Source organism: Cavia porcellus, unplaced genomic scaffold, assembly GCF_034190915.1.
Source record: "Cavia porcellus strain 051 isolate PalLab524CR breed Dunkin Hartley unplaced genomic scaffold, mCavPor4.1 scaffold_16, whole genome shotgun sequence".
NCBI lineage: Eukaryota > Metazoa > Chordata > Mammalia > Rodentia > Caviidae > Cavia > Cavia porcellus.
Window position 1 is genome coordinate 8,672,606 of NW_026947499.1, and position 24,510 is coordinate 8,697,115.

General features: G+C 44.0%; 1 protein-coding gene and 1 pseudogene across 1 annotated transcript in view; one reads left to right on the forward strand and one right to left on the reverse strand.

Moving 5' to 3' along the window:
* Positions 1-20,714, forward strand: LOC134470616 (atlastin-2-like; annotated as a pseudogene).
* The window catches only part of Arpc3 (actin related protein 2/3 complex subunit 3), a 12,504-nt gene continuing 6,686 nt past the window's right edge, over positions 18,693-24,510 (reverse strand). The window contains exons 4-7 of the mRNA XM_003462932.5: positions 22,477-22,545; positions 20,855-20,981; positions 20,443-20,537; positions 18,693-18,951 (exon numbers count right to left, since the gene is read on the reverse strand). Coding sequence (XP_003462980.1) covers positions 18,889-18,951; positions 20,443-20,537; positions 20,855-20,981; positions 22,477-22,545 — 354 coding nt within the window. The 3' untranslated portion in view covers positions 18,693-18,888. The remainder of the gene's footprint in view (positions 18,952-20,442; positions 20,538-20,854; positions 20,982-22,476; positions 22,546-24,510) is intronic.

The following is a 24,510-nucleotide window of genomic DNA, read 5'->3' on the forward strand; positions in this document are numbered from 1 at the left end:
ACTGTGTCCAAAGTTATCTTCAGCTATTTTGAAGACATCAAGAGGCATTATGGTAACTATTGTTGATTTCATAATGTTTTGAAGTCCTGTATCTCTTATACTGGTCTGTTTTGATGGGTTTTATTCTATTTTATCCCTTTAAAATTAGAAAAAACTGCAGACAGCTCATATTCTGCTACTCCTTGGAGTGGGAGGTCTTCTCTGTTACAGGATTGGGACTTGGGGTGGGGGGCTTTACAGTTTCTGTATACGACTCTCAACCGAGCTTAACCAACAGCTCAGTGAGGTGGCAGCCTCAATATGAACACTCCAAAATCAGATCAATAGCTTAGCAGCAGTAACCCTCCAAAACTATCAAACCCCAGCCATCCTCATAGCAGGAAAAAGGGGGAGCTGTGTCATGCTAGAAGAATGCTGTTTTTTTTTGTTGTTTTTTTTTCAATCAGTCAAGAATGGCTATGGACAAGGTAAAATGTATCAGAGAGTACATAGAAAGAAAATGACAAGAACAGGACTCCTAATTTCTTCACTGGCTACCATGGGGATCCTGGACTCCTCTCATCTTCCCTCTATTGGGATCATTAACAATGTTCGTTATCCTTCTGCTCCTAGCACCCTGCCTTTTTAAGTTTTTTTTTTTTTTTTTTCAAGATTTCTTCTATCCAGGTTGTGGGCCTTCTCTACCAGAGAACCCCTTGTCCTGGCTGAGACCCCTGGCACCAGCTTTCACATGGGCCCAACTAGTCATGTCCATGACTACAACAGCCCCCACCACAACGCCCTTGTCAGTAGGAAGCAGTTGAGAGAGCTGTCACCCCTAACAAGCAGATGGGAATGATGGGTTCCGCTCATATGGGACTCTGCCAGGCTTAGCATGGCATCTACCTAACAAGGTGCCAGGCTGTAAAATGACAGCATGTCTCTCCCATACTGACTTCCCTGTTCTTCCACGCCCACTTTGTTTTGCGCATGCGCCAAAGGTCCTCCAATCCTCTCCCGCCACGAGGCCACGCCCACCCACATAGTCTCCGCCCCCAGCGTAGCTTTGTAAAAGCCTCCTGTCAGCTTCCGCTTTTTTTGAAGTTCCTCAAAATCTATAACACGTACCCCACAGCAACAAAGGCTTTTTCTTACCTCTGTCTGCGTCTCCCAGCTGCGCCAAAAAACCTAACACAAACTTCATTTAGGATTTATAATGGGACAAAGGCACCTCAGTAGGATTACGTGCGCTAGTTGATCTCGGAAATTAATGATAATGTGCGGGCGCTCATAATAAATAAAAATATAGGAATTGTAGACGTACTAGGCTGAAGGCACCACGTTCCCTTGGGTATTTTGTGTTCCTGTCAACTTCAGGCATCTCATCTTGAATAGATTCCTATTTTTTACCTTGTGGGATGATTCTCTTAAGTCAATGTGAGGAAAGGATAAATTTTAAAATGAGGTGCTGCCTGTATGATCCAGCATTTGTTTCACATAGTATTTTTCAACAGTTAACGTGAATTATTACATTAGGTGCTCACAAACCAACCTATAAAATTGGAATTGTCATTGTCTCATCACATGAAAAAACTGAAGCCATTTGCGTACATTTGGGGTTCAGGTTGTAAATACTCGACTTGGAACGAGATGTTCTAACTTCAGATTCCTTGGGGGACATGTCCGTAACCCTAGTCAGCACTCAGGAGACTGAGGCCAGAGGAGCTTCTTGAATTGGCTATGCAGTGAATTCAAGATCAGCCAGAACTGGGGCTGGAGATTTAGCTCAGTGGCCTAAGTGTCTGCCCTGCAAGCAGGCAGTCAGGAGTTCAATCCCCGGTACCGATAAAAAGGAAAAAGACAAAAAACAAACAAATAAACAAAAGATCAGCCAGAACAACATAGCGAGACCCTGTCTCAAAACCAACCAGCCAGCCAACCAACCAAACAAAAAACAGTGGGATAGAAAACTGAAATGCAGGAATGAGGTAGTCTTGATGAAGATGTTTTAGAGCAGATTTTGCCACAAGAGCACATATGAGACCTTACCGTGTTTGTGTCCTATGGCAGGATGTTTTCGTAAAGGGAAATCATTTCTACTGGGCTTCATGCTTAGATACATATATAACAAGGTGTATAATATGTCTCAGAATATTCAAAAAGATGATCTTCAACATTTGCAATTTTTTTTTTTTTTTTTTTTTTTTTTTGTCTTTTTCATTTTTATCGGTACCGGGGATTGAACTCACGACTGCCTGCTTGCAAGGCAGGCGCTTATGCCGCTGAGCTAAATCCCCAGCCCCAACATTTGCAATTATTAAGCCAGGTGCAGTGGCACAGGCCTGTAATCTCAGCACTCGGGAGGCTGAGGCAGGAAGACTGTTGTGAGTTTGACGCCGGCCTGGGCTACAAAGTGAGCTCAAGGCCTGGCTGAACTGCATAGTGAGACCAGGTCTCAAAAAGACCAAAGGGGGGAAAAAAATTGTTTGCCATGGAAGAAGAAATCTATCAGAAACCATTTCAGAAATTAATGTTTTGGATTAGAGGCTGGAATTATCCTTATGAACATTCACGTGGTTTGGAAGGTGGAAAACAATATTTTTAAAAAAACAATTTCTTGAGATTGCAGGTAACACAAAATCAATATGAAGAGCTACAGAATATATTGCTAAAGACTTTAAATGAGGCCGGGGATTTAGTTCAGCAGCCTTGCAAACGCATGGCCATAGATCGATCCCTGGTACAAAAAAATAAAAGAATTTAAATGAGAGCTTCAAAATCTAGTTCTGTTGCTGCTTGGCCCTGCAAAGTTAGTAGAAAAAATGGTAAGTGGGTGTAAAGTCACTTGTAGAATATTTTATCAAAGAGGGGAACTTCAGGTCTTCAGTCCATGCTTAAGCTGAAGCTAGCAATCCTGCCGCAGTGGTAGGAGCAGGAGATGTCTACAGCAGAAGTATGAAAGTGGGATGGGAGGAGCCTTAAATTGCCCCTTCAGACCTGCAGCTCAGGGAAGTGGCAATTGGACAGTTTCAGTTTGTGGGGGAAAAAAAAAAAAAAAAGGGCGGAGATGATTTGCCATTGTTATCAGGACCACCCTGAAGCTGAAATGGAAGAAACCCATGCAAATGTTATACAGCCCCACAATGACGGCAAAAAATACCTCCTATGCTGCTCACCACCCTGTTACGCAGGCGGCACTGATGTTTGCAGCATGTGGAATCTCAGGACTGACTTCCACCCAGTGTAACCTTGTCACAGGGGTAGTCCTGATTTCCTTTGTCCTTGGGCATAGCTTAAATATGCTGAGGGGTTCAGAGAAATTAAAACAGCGTTGATCAGATTGCTGAGACACTCTAGGAACAGGTACGGAAGTCCCTGGGTTTAAGTCCATGGAGAAAATCTCAAGGCATTCTGGAACGAACTATCAAGCAGGCCTGCGTGACCAAGTGTCTCAACAAGCCAGACTCAAGACAGACTGGCAGTTCACCTGCTTAGGGACATGCCTGCTATGAAATGAGAACTCAAGGGCTGGGGATTTAGCTCAGCGGCATAAGCGCCTGCCCCTGGTACCAAACAAACAAACAAAACAAATGAGAACTCAAATAAAATTAACCACAGTTAAAAAAAGAAAAGAAAACTGAAATTCATATGAGGCTAGGTAGGTAACTGATGGAGGCTTCTCTGGGGTTTCAATTAGATAAAGTTTTTTATTGTCACTGCCCTCCCCTATGGCCTGTCAGTCTTTTCTTAAATCATTGCATCTTGATTTATATTTTGTTCCACTGAATTTTAAAGAAACATTTGCAAAGATACATACATACCTACTCTGAAAAACTCATGCCCTGAGCATCCTAATGAATGGCGACTGATACAGTACTGGTACTTGGCACATTAGGACCAAAGGGAAGCAGGACAGGGGCCTTTCTAACCAGGATGCTGCAACTCAGTCTGGTGGTCCCATGATAGAACTCTTTTGTTGGTTTTTTTATTTTTTGAGACAGGGTTTCACTACGTAGTCCAAGCTGGCTTTGAACTCACAGCCATCCTCCTGCCTCAGCCTCCCAGTGATGGGATAACAAATGTATACCACTATGCCCAGCAGAACTCAGGGCCTTCTCACTGAGCGGCATCCCCAGCCCACTTTTCTTTTTTTTACATTTTGGATCATAGACTTACTAAATTGCCCAGCCTGGGTTTTAAACTTGTGATCCTCCCACCTCAGCCTCTCAGAGTTCTGAGATTATGGGCATGTGCTACTACACACGGTGAATTTTTTGTAGGTCATACTAGGAATCAAACGGGTGAATGTTGGGTGATGACTCTACGATAGAGCTTTACCCCCAGCCTCCACTCATGGGTACAGGACCAGCTGGACGATGCTCCTGGAAAGGAGGGCAGTTGTCTCCATCTCGGCTAACCCTGGCCCTGTCTCCTTGTCCTGACATGTAAGGAGCTGGCTGGGACTTTCTCTTACTCCCTCAATTGGTTTAAGCAATGCAATGAGCCTATAGGGCTGGTGGTAGCCTTCCGAGGTGACAGCTCAGTGTTGCCCCGCCCTGTGGCTCCCAACTCACGCTGATGGCAGGGCTGGGCCTCAAGGTAAGAGGCTATGACTGAAATAGGCAAGTAAAAGAGGCTATGACTGGGCCAGGGCAACAGCTCAGTGGTACAGCGCCTGCCTTGCAAGAGTGAGGTCATGAGTTTGATTCCTGCAACCAAAAAAAAAAAAAAAAAAGGCTCTGAGTCTCCAGGGCCTAAAAGATTACACATCAGAGCTGAGTGCTGACCCCAGAACACTGGGTACCACCTCGCACTGGTTTACGCGGATTACTGCGCCTGCACAGCCTTCTCCGCGTGCGTAGAAGTGAGTTCAGGCCTCTGCCCCAGCCCAGCTCACCACACCATGTCCTTCCTGCCATTCTCACACTGTCGTCCCCAGCCACTTCCTTGTTTGCGAATGATAAAATCGGGGTTCCGCCCTGGGTGGAGGCCTTTGTTCTGGGCAGCCACCACCTAGCTCTAGGACTTAGAACCCGCTTGGCTCCCCACAGCTACAACTACAAATATGCCTTGGTGCCTTATTAATTCACTCTAATTCCAATAACTTTATTTTTAAGTCATTTTTCCAGTAACTTCTCCATGGGATTACAAATATAAACTTCCCAGACCGTGATGAGGAATGGGAAGGGCCCTGTATTCATGGATATTAAATTTTTGAGATTTCAATTTTTAAAATATCGTACTTTTTAATTTTTTTTTTTTTTTACTTTCTTTTTTTGTGTGTGTTTGAGCCAAGGTCTCATTATGTAGTGCAGGCTGAACTTGAACTCACTGGGTAGTCCAGGCCGGTCTTGAACTCTTGGTGATCCTCCTGCCTCAGCCTCCTGAGGTTATAATCTTGGCTTCCCGCATTCTGGGATTACAGGTATGTGCCATTGTGCCTAGCTGTCACTATAAAGTTCTAAGAATATATATTTAAACTTCAGATTGGCAGAGTGTTATAACATCTTTTACACAATGCAGTTAGTGGAGTATGCAGTGACACAGTATCTTCCATCACGCGCACACGCACGTGTGCACACACACACACTCAGATACAATTTTTCGAACCCAAGGTGTTCTGCCACTGAGTTGTATCCCCAGTTTGTTTGTGTGTTGTGTTTTTTATTCAAGACAGGATCTTCTCTAAATTAACAGGCTGGCCTCAACCTTGCAGTCCTCCTGCCTCAGTCTCTTAAGTAGCTGTGACTTTAGCACCCTGCCATCCCGCCCAGCCCAACTATGCATTTTTCAATCAGTTCAGATGAGGGTGCTGCTCAAGAGAGTTTCTGTCTCTGGCCCTGTGGTATTGCATACTTTTGCTTTTAAATAGCCTATGTTAAATAACCAGAGCCCGAGCCATTTCAATTCTGTCATTTTGTGTGTCAGTTAGAATCTTTGTGTTTAAAATGTCTGGGGTTTATTGTGACATGGGAAATTTATAAATGTCTGCCAAATTTATGCTTTGTGTGTAAGACCTTTTATAACTATCTGTTGTTTCAAAATTAAAACTGAGGGGCAGGGGATGTGGCTCAGGGCCACAGTGCCTGCCTGGCAAGTGCAAGGGCCTGAGTTTGATTCCAGGGACCAAATACACAAAAAAATAAAATTGGCTGGGCAAGGTGGCACATGCCTGTAATCCCAGTACCTGGGAGGGTGAGGCAGAGGATCACTGTAAATTCAAGGCCAGGTTGGCCTACATTGTAAGTTCAAGATAGTCTGAAATGCATAGTGAGACCCTGTCTCAAAAAACACAAAAGGAAAGACCCATAAAACTAGCATGATTAATGTACATGAAATTTAAAATTTTATTCCTCCTCCTCCTCCTCTTCTTCCTCTTCTTCCTCCTCTTCCTCCTCCTTCTTCTTCTTCGCTGTTAGTGTTTTTATTTTTGGTTTTTTGGAGTCAGGGTCTTGCTATGTAGTCCAGCCTGACTTTGAACTCATTATGTAGCCATGACTGGCCTTGAATTTGTGGCAATCCTCCTGCTTCAGCCTTCCAAGTACTGGGATTACAAGCATTCAGCATTCCACCCAGATCACTGTTTGTTTTTGGCTGTGATTATTACTTGCCTTTTAAAATATGGAATGCTTTGCAATATTTTGCATCCTCCTCGCAAAGGGGCCATGGGCATCTCCTCTGCATCATTTTGATGTTTAGTATATGTGCTCCCAAACTTTGGGATTATTTCTGGAACTAACTTTGTAGGAGAGAGGGGACATAAAAATTAACAGCTCTGAGTACCAAATTTGCCACACATACCATTGTATCTACCACACCTAGAATGATGCCTGGCACATGGTAAATACTACGTGAATGGCTGTGATTATACTTTTTTTTTGGTCTTTTTCATTTTTATTGGTACTAGGGATCGAACTCATGACTGCCTGCTTGCAAGGCAGGCACTTACGCCACTGAGCTAAATCCTCAGCCCCTATACTTTTTATATACTTGAAATTCATAATTCATAATTAGAAACACATCTAGAATTGGATGTGGTGGTGCATACGTGTAATCCCAGCACTTGGGAGGCTGAGGCAGGAGGATCACTTTGAGTTCAAGTTCAGCCTAGGCTACATAGTGAGTTCCAGGTCAACCTGAACTACTCAGTGAGACTCTCAAACAAAACAAAACAGAATAAAACAACCTGCCAGGAGAACACATTTAATGCTAGCCAAATAATGAAAACAATTAAAATGTTCATCGGGCTGGGGATATAGCTCAGTGGCACGGTGTCTGCCTGGCAAGCATGAGGTTCTGAATTCGATTCCTGGTACAAAAAAAGGTTCATCAACTGAGAAGATAAAATGTGGTTATATTTGTACAATTTAATACCATTTAGCTAAAAGAAAGAATTACTCACAAAACCAGAAAAATCTCAAAAATAATATTCTAAAAATAAAATTATCTTGCCAGGTATGGTGGTGCATGCCTGTAATCCTAGCACTTGGGAGGCTGAGGCAGGAGGATTGTTGCAAGTTCAAGACCAGCCTGGGCTACAAAGTGAGCTCAAGGCCAGCCTGAACTGGATAAAGAGAAACTGTCTCAAAAAGACAATAAATAAATACATAAAAATAAAAGAGCGCTAGGGATATTGCTCAGTGCAAAGGCACTTGGTTCAAACTCTAGTAATGGGAGAAAAACAAAAACCTAACTCAGACACACAGTGAAATATCTGAGGAGGGGACAAAGGTCACCTCTTCCCTGTGGAACCATCTGCTAAAACGATAATTTTGGAGCTGGAGGAGACTCTAGAGACCGTTTCGTTTTCATCTGTCTTTTTATGTGAAGGCGCTGAGGCCCAGAGTATACTTAGCCAGGCACTTTCAGGGAAACTGAGTCACAGAACACAGCGCCCAGGCCCTGAGGGGTGGCACTGGACAGAGGAGTGGGTGACTTATAGACCTCAGTGTTCCCTTCCGGTGCAGCTCACCTCTGAGTGCCCAGCAGCCTCCTAAGAATGAAAATCTTTCCCAGATGCATTACATATTTTTCTTAGATCTGTCTTTTGTACAAGGAGGAAAAAAAACCACAATGCTTATGAATCGCTCTAAAGAAAACATTGCTTCCCATCCCTAAGTGTCTCCTGGCTTCATTTCAGCAGAAAAGCAATCTCAAGACAAAGAATCCGCCCCAACTGGAGTAAAGTCCAACCTCACTTGCCCTGTCTCAGGAAAGGGGTGGCAGGATTACATATCCTGGGGCTCCGTGACGTCCAGACTGGCCTCCTGTGTGTGAGGTGGACACGAGGCAGCCTCGGACACAAACACACACGCAAAGAGAAAACCTGGCCTCCTCTCCCTCCCTGGGATACCACACCCAATTACTTCTAGAAGTTTCTCTAGGACAATCCCAGTTTAGGCCTTCTCTCCCTGCAGAATTAACTGCAGCACACTTTTTAAAAAAATTTTATTTTGAAAGTAATAAAATACAACAGAACAAGACAGAATAAAGCCAACTGAGACCGTGTAGTGAAACTGCTACAGAACTTCACAGCAGGTTACTGGGATAAAAGTAATAGGTATCAGAGTAATAGGTATCAAAAGTAATAGGTATCTTTACAATAGTTCTTTCAATCACGTATATCAAAATAAAATGAAATGCAGAACATTATAGAACCTATCAAAACAGAATATTGAATAGAGCAGTATCATTAATCAGAATAGAGCAAAACAGTAATAAAAATTTTTGTCTTCAAAGAGATGGTAGAAGGAAATCCCCCTTGTTTGCTATGGTCAACCTCCCAGGAGATGCTCAGATTTCTGGTTCCCATTTGCTAACGGGAACAGGGGAAGGAGAGTAGGGGAAGTGGGATATTTGACTCTAGGCCGTGCACCAGTAGGTTCACTACTGCTTAGCAGGGAGGCAGGCTGATTGCTTGGTTTCCCAGTGTCCTAAGTTCCAACATGGCGTGGATCTCAGAAGACACTGGTGGCTCTCGCCCTGGAAGGGCTGCAGTCTGCCACACTGCAGCCACTTACTAGGACGGCGAGCCTCTCCGCACACTTTGATGCTCAAGGGTTTGAGTGGGGTGGGCAAAGTGGTATCCACCTATAATTCCAGTAACTCAAGAGGTTGGGGATTGTAAATTCAAGGCCAATATTGGCAATTTAGCCAACTCTTATCTCAAAATATAATTTTATTTATTTATTTATTTATTTGGTCTTTTTCAGACAGGCTTTCACTCTCCAGTTCAGGCTGGCTTTGAACTCACTTTGTAGCCTAGGCAGGCCTGGTAGTGATCTTCCTGCCTCAGCCTCTGGAGTGCTGGGATTATAGGTGTGCACCACCACACTCAGCCAAATCATTTAAACAGTAATATAGAACAGCCAGCTAATGGGTCAGGGAAAAGTCTCAGGGGGAGTTCTGATGTAATGGCAGTAGGTGATTTTTATTTTTATATTTATTTATTGTCTTTTTTTTTTTTTTTTTTTTTTTTTTTTTGCGGTACTGGGAATCAAACTCATGACCTCGTGCTTGCCAGGCAGGCACTTATGCCACTGAGCTAAATCCCCAGCCCTATTTTTTATCTTTTTGAGACAGGGTCTCACTATGCAGTTCGGGCTGGCCTTGAGCTCACTTTGTAGCCCAGGCTGGTCTCAAACTCCTGCCTCAGCCTCCTGAATGCTGGGATAACAGGTGCGCGCCACCATGCCCAGCCTGCTAGGTGATTTTTGAAGTTTTTTTTTTTTTTTTTAAACCGGTATCAGGGATGGAACTCACGACCACGCACTTGGTAGGTGACTTTTAAAAAGCTCAGTGAAAGCAGGAACCAGACAAAATAGTTGCGCAACTCCGTTCTCTGCAGCACAGTTCACAATAGTCCAGAGGTGGCCAGGACCCACGCATCCATCTGCAGAAGCATGGATAAACAGGACGCACTCTAGCCGCACCACCGAATGGTCTTCCGCAGGACCAACAGATGGCGTCTCCTTCATGTCCCCACACCAGTGAACTCCAGAAACATTAGTGAAAGAAGCCAGACACGAGAGGATAAACACTGTGTAATTTCACTTTTATGAAATATCCAGAATAAGCAAATCCATGGAGACAGAAGATTAAAATATACAGGCTCTGGCCAGGTGTGGTGGCATATGCCTGTAACATAGTGCTTGCAGGCTGAGGCAGGAGGGTGGCCAGGAGTTCGGGCCAGCCTGGGCTTCATAGTGAGCTGAAGGCCAACCTGAACTACATAGCCAGACCCTGGCTCAAAAACCAAAACAAAACATTGGAAAGTTTACCGGGACTGTATGGAGAGGAAACAGAAAGCTGTTGTTTCATGAGTACAGTTTCTTTCTGAGGTGATGATAAATTTTGAAAATAGGGGTGATGGTTGTGCAACACTAGGAATGAAACCAATGTCACTGGATTGTACTTAAAATGACACATTTTATGTCATGTACATAAAATTTAATAGTGTAACATGTGCAAAACTACTAAATTTTGGGGTTTTTTTCCGGCAGTACTGAGGATTGAACCCAGGGCGTGGGGCTTACTAGCGAGCGCTCTACCACTGAGGTCCACTCCAGCCCTACTGAGTATGCTATTTTATCTTATTTTATTTGTGACTTGAACCCAGGGCCTTCCCCCCTTAGCTACACCCCCAGCCTTTTCAAATTATTTATCTGGGAGAAAGTCTTCCTAAATCAATAAACTGCCCAGGCTGGGATTATAGGCATGCCTGGTTAAAAAAACAAAAACAAAAACAAAAAAAATAATTTAACTTATTAAATCGTTTTACCGAATACCACAGGCCCAGTTTTAATAATCAAATCAGAAGACTCACATGATGCTTGGTAACTGCAAGGCACGCAAGCGGGTCTGCACAGGCACGCAAGCGGGTGTGGGGTTGACACATGAGTCCTGGTACCTGCTGCCCAAGTCCCACAAGCACACATAGTGTGTGATTCACGTGGGCTCCACAGGACCATGTGTGGTGCCTGTGGGACTGCCTCTTACGCAATCTGCCCACAAGCCATGTGCACTAAATCATGAAAAACAGTGCTAAAAATCATGTAATAGTGTGAAAAGTGTCTCAGCTTTCAGTTTTTTTGTTTTTTAAAGATGGGGTTATGTATCTCAGGCTGGACTTGAACTCACTGTGTAGCCAGGCTGGCCTTGGACTCATGGCGATCCTCCTGCTTCAGCCTCCTGAGTGCTGGGATGACAGGCGTGCACCACCACGCCCGGCTTCGTGTATCTTGTAAAACAGTTTCCACCCAGCTGTTAAGGTCTTGGGGAGCAGAGACTGCATTTACATTTCTTGTGTGTACCTGCAATAACTGGTATATGACAACAAGCAGAGCAATGTCTTTACCTTGCTGCATGAATATGTCCCTGAAAATTTAAGTGTGGTAGAATGATTATCTTAGAGTTTTTCTTTTTTTGGTGGAACTGGGGATCAAACCCATGATCTCGTGCTTGCCAGGCAGGTGCTTATGCTGTGGTTTAATCGCCAGTTCTGACAACTTCCAAGGACGTGAGTTTAGGGAAATTATTTAATTTCCAGGTCCATCTGTGAAAAGGGGGCAGTCTTGTGTCTGCCACATGAAGTTCTTGCAAGGGTTAAAAAGATGAAAAACATCAAATACCAGCACGAGGTCGTAGCTTGGTGGTAGACACCTTGCTTAGCATGCACAAGAACCGAGGGTCAATCCTGAGCACCACAAAAAGGAAAAAAGCAAGGTGTTTATCACACTGCCAGATCACCTGAGTTCAAGCAAAGTGGAAAATCCTGATGGATGATTTATCTCCACATTAATGCGAAGCAGATGTGGCCTGAAATTCCACAGTCCTGGAATAGTCTTTCTGACCTCCATAAACAAAAATCAAGGTGAAAGAAACCAAATGGCTCTCAGTGTAATAGTATCACAGTCCTTCCTGAATTCACTTCCATTTTTTTTCGTTGTTTCATTAAAATCTTTAGCACTGGTTGGTGATATAGCTCAGCAGCACAGTGCCTGCCTGGCAAGTGCAAGGTCCTGAATTCAATTCTCAGTACAAAAATAAAAAGATCTTCAGTACTAATTATTTTATTTTGTCTTTTTGAGACAGCATTTCACTATGCAGTTCAAGCTGAACTTGAACTTACTTTGTATCCCAGGCTGACCTCGAATTTGCAGCAATCCTCCTGCCTCAGTCTCCCACGTGTCAGTACTAATAATTTTAGAAGCTAGAAAAATTCAGAACAGAACAATCCATGTAAATCTCGCTGAAGTATTTCCAGGTACTGTAATCTTTCTACACAAGACAGTAACAGTAGTTACATATTAAAATGGTGACTATAATCAGATACTTACAAAAAAGGATACAGTGACTATCACCCTGAAACGGATTTAGGCTGATTATTTTTTGCTATTTTAAAAAAATATTTTCAATTTGTATTTTGATTTTTTTTTTGAGACAATAGTTCAGGCTGTAGTTATGTAGTCTAGGCTGGCCTTGAACCAGCTATGTAGCCCAGATTGGCCTCTAACTTGCATCAATCTTCCTACCTCAGCCTTCCAAGGGCTGGGATTGCAGGTGTGTGTGCCACCACACCTGGCTCATCATTACATTTTTTAAAAATTTTATGTATTTATTTAAAATTTATTTATTTGGTACCAGGGATCAAACTCACAACCTCACGCTTGCCAGGCAGGTGCTCATGCCACTGAGCTAAATCCCTGGCCTCATCATTACATTTTGATTGTTTTTTTTCTTTCTTTCTTTTTTGAAACAGGGTCTCAGTGTGCAGCTCAGGCTGGTCTTGAACTCCAGGTGATTTTCCTGCCTTAACCTCTCAGAGTACTGGGATGATAGGTGTGGGCCACTCTGCCTAGTTTAAAACTGTATTTTTAAGCCGATTACACTGGATCAGGGATATAGCTCAGCAGTGTAGCTCTTGCCTGGCAAACACGAGGTCCTCAGTTCAATTCCCAGTGCCTTCTCCCCAAAATAACTCATTACATTACACTCCTTAATGGAATGGAGGCTGAGGAAGGAGGGTTGCTGTTTGAGGCCAGCCTGTGCTACAATATTGAGTTTAGGACCAGACTTAACCAGACACTGTCTCAAAAAAAAAAAAAAATCTACTTTAGACCCTTTGGAAATGGTTCTGCCTTGTATATAATCCGCAACACAACAGTCTGAGAAGCAGACTTCTGGCTCCTAGCACCTGTGCGCCCTCTTCTGGCATGAACTGTTACTGTTGTTTTTTTTTTTTAAACAGTGTGTCTCTATGTAGTCCAGACTGACCTCGAACTCATGGCAATACTCCTGACTCAGCCTCCCAAATGCTGGGATTACAGGCTTACAACACCATGCGCAAACCAAACCTTTAATCTTGAATTACTGTGGCTTTTTTTTGACATGTCTCTGTGTCTGTAACAGAGGTTTCAACACAAACACCAAGTATCTGATGTTAGATAAGAATCTTATTTGGAAAGAAGAAAAAACAAACAGAACAAAATTCTTCTGGCTTGTGTTTTGTTTTCATTTTTTTTGACAGTCTGACTCTTATAGTTCAGAGTAGGCTTGAACCCATTATGTCGCCCAGGTAGCTCAAACTTCCAGTGATCCTCCTGCCTCAGCCTTCTCAGTGCTAGGATTACAGGTGTGTGCCACCACTCCTGGCTGATTTTTTTGGTTTTAAGACTGTCCTGTCATATAGTACCCATGCAGTAAGGTTTTTGTTTTTTCTTCTTTTTCTTTATGATGTTGTGAATTGAACTCTACGCCTCAAATATGCTAGGCAAGAGCTGTACCACTGAGCTGCACCCGCGGCCCACAGGAGTTTCCCTGCCAGTATTTCCGGTATGTGGAGTGTGGTTACTCAACCAACCAATCTACCTCAAGCCTTCCATGAAATCGATGGCAGTGAACTCATGCATAAAATCCTGTGTACAACCCTAAAACCAAACAGGAAATGGCCTATGGCTCCTCAGAACTCTAAAGCTCTATTCTTGATACATTTTAAACTGAGTTCCCCTCCTTGTCCTTTCCGGGAGGTCATCACCACCCAGGGACTTCTCCCTTTCCCACACCCAAAGAGATTCAAGTCCACTCTCCCAGCAGGTTTCCAGCCAGGGGAAACATGTCCCCAGCTGGGGCCCCTTCAGCTCATTCGTTCTGCTTCCCTGATTCCTGCCAAGCTAGAGACGGGAGCCACCTGGAGACGGGATGACAGTCACATGTGCATGCTGAGGTGGAACAGGAAGCCCAGGAGGCGCTGGGTCCAGGATGTCCTTAAATGGCTCCATCCTGCAACTTCCAAAGAAAGACAAAGCCCAAGGCACCGTGAACTGAGAATTTTGTTCTTGGGGGCAAATATAACCCGAACAGATACCAAACTACGGCCACTTGCACATTCTAAGGTGCAGCCTAGATGTCCTCGGGTCCCAAGCACTTCCTTGAGCATCTCATTTACAACAGTAACATACCAGGAAGTTCGGGGTAACATACAGTTTTGGGAGAACTCAAAATAATAGCTGCTTCTATTAGCCAAATAATGAAAACCTTCCCAATAATAAAAACCGGCCAGGTAGAAAAATGAGTGTCACATAAGGATAGACGATCTAGAGGTGCCAGAAGTAAACCCATGCATTTCTGAGCAACTGGGTTTTTCTCTTCCTTTTTTCCAGTACCGAGGATCAAAGCGTGGGGTTTGTACGTCCAAGGCAAGGGCTCCACAGCTGAATAAAAGCCCTGTGTGATGGTCAGCTGATTTCCGGTAAGGAAGCAACGCGATTCAATGGGAACAGTCTCTTTAAAAGGGTCCTGGGAAAACTGTATAGCCACGCGCAAAGAATGAACCGAGTAGGAGTGCAGGGTGTGTGTGGGGGGGGTGTTCAAAGCAGGTTATGCATAGGCTCCAAAACCCTGTGATGTTATAGATTAAAAGAAAGAGCCTCCTACCCCACTTTGCTTACAAAAATTTAGCTTAAAACTATATCAAAGGCCTAACTGTAAGAGCTGAAAATAGCGAAAGCCAAAAACCAGCTGTAATGCAACATAAGCAACTAAAGGAGCTAAATAGGACCTCAATGAAATTAAACTTCTGGAATGGAAGATATCAAGAAAACTTAAGAAAAAAACATAGAAAGTAAAAATTTTGTCAGTTGTGTATATGATAAGGATCTAGTGTTCAGAATATGTAAAGAACTCCTACCATGCAACAGCCAAAGGCAAACCGAGTGAAAAATGGGCAAAGAAGCCAGGCCTAAGGCCAGGCGTGGTGCTGCACGCCTGTAATTTCACCATTTGGGAGGCTGAGCTGGCAGATCCCTGTGTTTGAAACCAGTCTGGACTACATATGAGTTCAAGGCCAGCCTGAACTACAGAGCAAAACTTTGTCTCAACAAACCAGACAAAACAAAAACAAAGAGCCAGTCTGATGGCACACGGGTAATCCCAGCCCTCTGGGAGATGGAGGCAGGAGGACCACAAATCTGAACCCATCCTTTGCCACTGTCTCAAAAAGAACAAAAAGCATTTGAATTAACATTTCTCCAGAAAAGATGAGTAAGTAGCCAATATCTATATAAGAAAAGATGCTCAAAACTTATTAGAGAAATACAAATCAAAACCACAATGAGATTCTTCCTCACATTGGGACAGCAAAAAAAACACAGTGGTGAGGGTGGCGGGAAATCAGCCCTGTCTCGTTGTTGCTGGTGGGAATGTAAAATGGGGGGAAATGTGGCAGTTCTTAAGAAAGTCAAGCACAGAATTAGCATATGACTCAGCAATTCCGTGCCTAGCGATATGCCAAGAGAAACGAAAACATATCCACATAAAAATTTGTGCACGAATGTTCTTGGCAATGCTATTCATAACAGCCAGAGAATGGAAATAAGATGGAAAAACACATTGTTGTCTTCCCCCATATAATTAAGTATTAGTCATAAAATGGAATGGAACGCTGCTATATGCTACAACATGCATACTTTTTTGGGGGTCTATTTATTTGTCTTTGGTACCAGGAATTGTTCTCAGGACCTTGTGCTTGCCAGCCAGGCACTGTGCCACTGAGCTATCTTCCTGGCCCCTTTTTGTCTTTTTGAGACATGATCTCACTCTGTAATTCAGACTGGCCTTCAACCCATTTTGTGCCCCAGGTTGGCTTCAAACTCACAGTGATCCTCCTGCATCAGCTTCCTATTGCTGGGATTACAGATACCACCAAGCCTGGCCAATACACATGCTTAAAGACAGTATGGTACATGAAAGAAACCTGGTGCAAAAGGATAATTATTGTTTGGTTCCACTCTGTGTTACCCAGAACAGGTGAATTCGGAGACCAAGAGCGAAGCTTACGGGAAGTTTAATGTTCACTGTTCCTAACTTTTGTTTCTGAGACAGGGTCTTGCTATGTATGTAGACTGGCCTTGAACTCGCTTATATAGCCCAGGCTTACTCATGGCAATCCTCCTGTCTCAGCCTCCCAATTTCAAATTTGTGAAATAAATGTTTTGGAAAAAGTGCTAATAGTTGCAGGGCCCTGTGACTGTAGCTCATGCCTCTAAATCAGACACACTGTTGTCGCTGTAGCAGCCATGGCTGACATGGCTTCAGCAAGCCCTCGAGGTGACTTGGAATGTGAGCAAACTGAGGCATCCCGAGTTTGTGTGGGCCATGGCCTGGAGATGTGCAGCTCTACTGCCATGAGGGGCTCACAGCTGCTCAAGGTCTCCAAGCCAATCAGGCCCGCAGGTATCACGCCAAGGCTGCGGAGATGCACTGGCTCCAGAGGGGCCCAAGGTGCAGTCACCCAGCAGGGCAGCTGCCCACGACCGGAGCCCTTCTCCTTTGCGAAGAATAAAATTTGGCAGAAAGTAAAACAACACTAACTCTCAACGGACACACTGTAATATGTATACTTTATCTCATGTACACAACAGCCAAAAAACAAGAAAAGGAAAAAGGAGGAAAAAAGAAGTGTTAAATCATCCTGTGGCATGAGTGAATTTTATTTTTTTCCAAATCCATTTTATTTCAAAGAGAAAAATGAAAACAGAAAAAAAAACCTAAAAATTTCAAAACACATCAATCAGGGGCAACAGTGGTACACACACTGCACACTGCCATCCCCAAATCAGTCACCAGGGCACAGGACATCTGCCTTCATTGTCTGAACAGTACCAGCCCACATCTTTCCCTTTAATGAACACAGAGAAGTATCTTAACTACTCTTTTTATATACATACACATACATACACTCGTATGTTCTTTCAGCTTCTCACACTGAAACAGTGTTTACATGTGTGTCTTACTTATTTCACTGTGTTCTCAAGGCGCATCCATTTACCTATAAGTGCCCAGTTTATCATTCTTTATGTCTGAATAGTACTCCATTGTATAAAAATACCGCATCTTGGAGTCAGGGATGTAGCTGAGCAGCACAAGTGTCTGCCTGGCAAGCGCAAGGTCATGAGTTTGATTCCCTAGTACCCCCGAAAAAAACCCCCAAACCACATCCTTTTTATCCATTCCACGTTGATGGACAGTTAGGTTGTTTCCAAGATCTGGCTATTACAAATTGTGCTGCTACAAACATGGGTGCACATATATCACTGAGGTATGATGTTTTTAATTCTTCTGGGACGTATTCCCCAGAAAAGGAATAGCTGGGTTGAACGGGACGTCCAATCTTAGTTTTTTGAGGAATCTCTACACACTTCCACAGTGGTTGCACCAGTCTACACTCCTACCAACAGTGGAGCAGGGATCCTTTTTCTCCACATCCCTTCCAGCCTTTGTTACTACTTGATTTCTTGATAATAATCATGCTCTGTGCCGGGTGTTTAGCTCAGTGGCACAAATGCCTGCTTGGCAAACATGAGGTCCTGAGTTCAATCCCTAGTACCAAAAAAAACAAAACAAAACAAAACAAAACAAAAACCAACTTGGCAAGTCCTGAGGATAGCTGTTCTCTCTGGGGTGAGGTGGAGTCTCGGTGTTGTTTTAATCTGCATCTCTTGAATGACCAGTAACATTGAACATTTTCATGTACTTATTTACTGTTCACATTTCATCTAAGAAGTGTATGTTCATCAGCATGAGTAAACTTTAAAAATGTGTTAAGTGAAAGAAGTCAGAAGCAGGGGCTGGGGATTTAGCTCAGTGGCCTAAGCACCTGCCTTGCAAGAAGGCAGTTGTGACTTCAATCCCCGGTACCGATAAAAAGGAAAAAGACCAAAAAAAAAGGAAGTCAGAAGCTGGGCCTGGTGGCACGGGCCTGTGTTCCCAGCACTCAGGAAGCCGAGGCAGCAGGACTGCCGTAAGTCGGCAGCCAGCCTGGGCTACAGAGTGAGCTCAAGATCAGCCTGCACTACACAGCGCATCCCTGTCTCAAACATACACACAGACTCAAGTCAGATACGTAAGGTCAGTCACCTACTGCACCCTAGGAGCAGGAGTAGGAAAGGAGGTAGGGGAGGCATGAGGGGCGTGACGGAGTACAGGAATATCTGTTTTGTTTTTTGAGACAAGGTCTCACTATATAGTCCAGGCCGGCCCTAAACTCATAGTGATCCTCCTGCCTCAGCCTCCTGAGTGCGTGATTACCAGCCAAGTATAGGAACATCTTCTGGGGCTGATGAAAGTATTTGGGAATTAAAGCTACTAAACTGTACACATACTATGGCCTGTGAATTGTAGCTAAACATTTTTAATTGATTGTCGAAGATAAGCAATAGTATTATAAATTTATTAATCATTATTATTAAGCACCAGCTTAATACTGCAGAAATTTTTGAATCACCCGTGGATAACCCCCCTCCCTCTCCCGTACCCAAACTTGGCCAACAGCTGCTCAGGGAGACAAGCTTCTTTCTGCTTCTTTATAAAACGTTACGAAACAAGGTGCCATAAAGCGCTGCCCGGCGCTCCTCACTGCCCGGGTCCTGACAGACTCTTGTTCATGAACTGTCTCTTCACGAAACAGGTCCACCACTGCCAGAAGGGGACAAAGCAGAATGCACAGTGGAGTCAGAGCACAGTGCGGCTTCAAGGGAAGGCCAGAATTCAAATGTGGACTTAAGTAGTGGGGGTGGGACCCAGGGCCTTCACACTGAGCTACATCCCCAGCCCTTTTTATTTTTTGAGACAGGGTCGTGTTGAGTCACTACAGTACCCAGGCAGGGCTCAAACAATCCTCCTGCTTCAGCCTCTGAGGGTGCTGGGATTAAAGGCACATACCACTGCTGCCAGCAGAATTCAAATTTATTTAATAATAAAACTTAATACTAGCTCAACCTCTACCTCTCTTACAAGAGAACATAAACTCCTCAGAAACACACAGAATTTTCTGGATGCACAGGTCACTCAAAATTATGACTAGGTGTGGCAGTGTATGCCTGTATAATCCTAGCACTTGGGAGGCTGAGGCAGGAGGACTGCCAGAAATTCAAGGCCAGCCTGGGCTACATGGTGAGATCTTGTCTCAAAAATAAACAAACAACAACAAAATGATAAAATCCATACACATTATACAGCCAGCACTTTGTGTCTGTGGGTTCTGCATCTCCAGAGTCAACCCATAGTGGACAGAGAAAACCCATGGTGGAGAGAAAAACTGCATCTACACTCAGCATGCAGAGCCTTCTCCGCTTGTCACTGTTCCCCAGTGCAGCACTGTCTTTACGTGGCACTTAAACCGTATCAGGCAGCGAGTACCCCAGAGGAGTTACAGCACCCGGGAGCCATGTGTAGGGTACAAACACTCTGCCACCTCATGTAAGGGACTAGGCTTCCGCAGGCTTAAGTTCCCAGTGGATACTGAGGGTGATGCTGCGGTACATCCACAGTATCTACAGTAACGCCGCTTTTGTGGGTTTACAGTGCTCCATCATACGGACGTAATGAAGAAGAGAACTAAAAGTTCCCTGTGAGACACCGTCTTTATTCGGTGAGATCCAGTGACTTAGCCCCACCAAGCACACACTCAAGTTAAACACTAGTGGGATGCAGAGAAGTCTCTTTTCTTTCCTTCTCTTTGCAGTACTGGGGACTCGACCCAGGCCTCAGACACGTTAGGGAGTGTTCTATTGCTGAGCTGCTACCCCAGCCCTTTTACTTTTTGTCTTTTTCCTTTTTACCGGTACCAGGGATCGAACTCACGACTGCCTGCTTGCAAGGCAGGCACTTATGCCCTGAGCTAAATCCCCAGCCCCACTTTTTGTCTTTTTGAAACAGGGTTTTGCTATGCAGTTCAGACTGGCCTCGAACTCACAACAGTCCTCCTGCCGCAGCCCTCTGAGTACATGTGCCACCATGCCCTGCTAAACTCTTCCCAAAATGGCAATGCTCCTGCCTCAGTTTTCTGAGTAGCTGGGACACGCGTGTTGCAGAGGGGTGTGCCAGGCTAGGATTCCTGCAGTGGAAAATCTGTGTGTTTCATGGTGGCCAACAAGCTAAAAGGTGAATGAAGGGAGAGGGCCTTACCTTGCTGGGTTTATCATTCTGAGGGTCAAAAACTTTTTCACAGAGTCTCAGTCCAGTCTCTTGCCTCAGCTGCTGCAGGTAGGCTCTCATCACCTCTGAAAGAAAGGAAGACTACTTGAGCGCCCACCAAACGGCCTGGCTGCTGGCCTCCGCGGAGCGTCTTTATCCATTCACACGGTCACGACACAGCAGCCATAGCTCACACGGCAGCTGACGCAGCCTGGTGCAAAAGGCTCCTTGCATGCCACACTTGCTACTACCTCTTGTGAAAGTGAGTAAGACACGCTCGTGTACATCCTAATGACCCCACGCTCAGTCTGCACGCCAACTGAGACATGACAGGAGCAGTGAGAGCGGCAATGAAGGAATCCTTCCAGTGCCTCAGAGGGCGGGGACAGCGTCCTGCTCTTACCATCTTCCTGTTTGTTTGCAGGTTTAGCATAAATGGCATTTAGTGGAAAACCAGGCTCTCCAGGAATGGGAAAATTTGTGATTCCCAGTGTATACATTTCTTTCTCTCCTTGGCTTTTGGAATTGCACTAAAAAGAAAAAACAAGTTACACATATACGTGGGAGGCCGAGGCAGGAGGATTGAGTTCAGGGTTCAGACTGGGCCACATAGCCAACCTAGACTATGTCTTCAAACAACAAAAAGAAATAAATGCACATATGTTTGCATGCATAATATTAGTAACATTCAGATTATAGCTTTTCAGTTTAAATGGCTGGGATGTAAGTTTTTTTGTCCTCTTTTGAAATCAAGTATATTCTATGAGTAGTTTCTTGGGACAATGCTTCAAATAATAAAACAAAATAATGAAATTATAAGAGAAACCAATTATAGTGAAACACAATAATTAAAAATATTAAAAACTTATTTATGACATAGTCACAAATGGTTTTTATAAATGCTCACAACAAGATATAGTAACTAAAGCTTAAAGAGCTGATGAATGTGAAAATTTTCAAAATATTTTCAGCTCTCATGTAACAAGACCATGCCAAAGATTCCTTATGAGAAGTCACAGACATTTCTAATCTACTGTGGACTGTCGCCTGTTCATAGTTGGAAGTCACTGCTGGCAGGCATGGTGGTTCATGCCTGTAATCTCAACACGCTGGAGGCTGAGGCAAAAGGATTGCAAGCCTGAGGCCAGGGAGCTATGTAGTGAGTTTGAGGCCAACTGGGACTACAGAGTGAGATCCTGTCTCAAAGAAGAAAAACAAAAGAAAATGCTATATTTTAGTTAGACGTTATTGGAAAGAAAAATGTAATTTTTTCGCACTTAACTTCATGGACCCTTGAATTTTACCTTTGGACTAAACCAAGGTAAATTCTGTTACGATTTCTGTCCTGAAAAATATATGTAAGCCGGCCGTAGCGGCACATGCCTGTAATCCCAGCACTCAGGAGGCTGAGGCAGGAGCATTGAGACCAGCCTGGGCTACAATGTGAGCTCGAGGACATGCTGAACTGCATAGCAAGACCCTGTCTTAAAAAAGAAAAAAAGAAGCTGGAGATTTAGCTCAGCCGCATAAGCGCCTGCCTTGCAAGTGCGCAGTCTTGAATTTGATTCCTAGTTAAAAAAAAAAAAGAAAAAGAAAAAGAAAATACAAGCAAACTCTTAAAATGTCACCATCTTTTCCTGGCCAGGCATGGTGGCATATGCCTGTAATACTTGCTATGAGGAGAGACTGAGGCAGGAGGACTGCAAGCTGAGGTCAGGCTGGGCAACTTGGTGAGATCAGATTTCAAAAGAGAACAGAACAAGGGCTGGGGACTTGGTGAAAGGTTGCCTGTGAAGCTGCCTAGTGCCTAGTACCTAGTGCCTGTGAACCCTACCCTAGTTTTTGGGTCAGTAAACTCCATTATGAATTGAGAACCACATTCACATTTTCTTTTAACACCATGCTCTAAGGCAGGGGAAATATTTTCTACTTGTCCTTAAAAGTCAAAAAGCCCAAGTGGCTGGCAACATAAATCCATACCAGTGATTTGCTTTTCTTATAAATGATCACCAAGTTTATGATTACCTTTTGGAGTTTCTTTAGACACTCAGAAATGTAGAGGGTTATATATATTAGAGTCCTGTCCGCTTCATTCTACAGGGAAAAAAGAAAACTTTAAACAAAAGAACAGTGCTTATCCAAACGTAACAATCCCGTGCAGTGAATGAATTCGACCTCTGGCCTATGGAAACGCTGACAGCCCCGCCACGCTAGCGTGGAAGCCCCGATGTCCAATGTCCGGGTGTACAGTGTCCTAAAGCTCCTCCAAGAGGGAGCCCTCATTGGGGTCAGGGGCCCCTGACTGCGTAAGATGCAGAAGCGACACAGCAGCCTGCGAAAGCCTGAGGCACACCACATGGCAGGTTAATGTGTTGAAACTCTTTCAAAGAGGATCTCTGTTGAGAACAGGAACGCTCATTACTCAAGAGGAGGAAGCAATTACTTCATGCGTGACAGGTTCTTGAAGAACTGCAGGAGCCCAGCATCTTGACCTAACCGAGAGGAACATCTGAAGACAACGGATATTACTAGTCAAAGCTGGCACGCACTGCAGGCCCAATCGCACACAAAACCATAGTCGGGAAAAGAAAAGGCCACCAGAGAGAGACACGTTCCCCTATTTTAAATATACGATACAAGGAAATGAATGAAATGTTGCAGAATTCTGTTTACTCACACCTATCATAAGCACAATACTGAGGCCAGGGATCAGACACAGAAAACAGGCTGTTAAAGTCACAGGACGTTTGGATTACAATCTCTAATGACTGGGCTTGGGGGACATGGATTTGGCTGAGGCAAGAAGATCCCTGCAAGACCGAAGCCAACTTGGGCTACACAGTGAGTTCAAGGCCAGCCTGAATCACATAGCCTGAATCTGACCCTGTCTGAATACCTCACCTCACAAAAAACCTGAATCTACAAATACTGATCTCATAGCCTGAAGCCAGGCATGGTGGCACACGCCTGTCATCCCAGCACTCTGGAAGCTGAAGGATCATAGCAAGGTCCAGACCAGTCTGAGCTATAAAATGAGTTCAAGACCAATCTGAACTGCATAGTGAGACCCTGCCTCAGAAAGAACAAAACAAAACAAAAAATTCATATCCTGTTTGATTCCAAAAAAGTCTAAGTGTGCCAAGGAGAGATTAAAGTACATATTTTAGGAGCTATATAGATATTTTAAAAAATTTATGTATACATAATTTTATATATACATATATATGTATATATATAATTTTTTTCTCAGGCAGGGTCTCATTATATAGTTCAATTCAGGCTGGCCTTGAACTCACTAGTAGCCAGGATGGGTTTGCACTCTTGGCAATTCTCCTGTCTCAGCCTCCCAAGTGCTAGGATTACAAGCAAATGCCATCACACCCAGTTTTATTTTGGGATATTATAAAGAAAGTTACAGTCAGGCATGGTGGTAGAAACCTGTTATCCCAGTAACTGGAAGACTGAGACAGGAGGATCACAAGTTCAAGGCCAATTTGCGCAGCATAGTAAGGCTCTACCTCAAAAAATAATAAAGTGAGTGTGGTGCTGTGTGCTTGTAATCCCAGCATTTGGGAGGCTGAGGCAGGAGGACTGCTATGAGTTTGAGTCCAGCCTTGGCTACAAAGTGAGTTCAAGGAGAGCTTGACCGGCATAGTGAAACGATCTTAAAAAATGACAAAAAACAAAAACAAAATAAAGCCAAAAAACCCTCAAAAATGCTTGCCATTCCTCATAACCTGCTCATAGCAGGAGGCTGGGAAAGGGCTTTTCATTCTCTCCTTGCCTTTTTTCCCCACTCCCTTCTACATCTTCCTGAAACAAGAGCAGGGGTGGGGAAGGGCGCTTTCCTGCTGTCCATTAGGAGTCTGACTCTCTAATTCTCTTTCTCTCTCTCTCTCTTTTTTTTTCAATCAGTACCAGGGATCGAACTGACGACCACATGCTTGTAAGGCAGGTGCTTATGCTGCTGAGCCAAAGCCCCAGCCCCTGAGTCTCTAATTCTCCAACTCAGTCCTGGGACATCAAAGTACAGGTTGTGAGCATCCTTATCTGAAATGA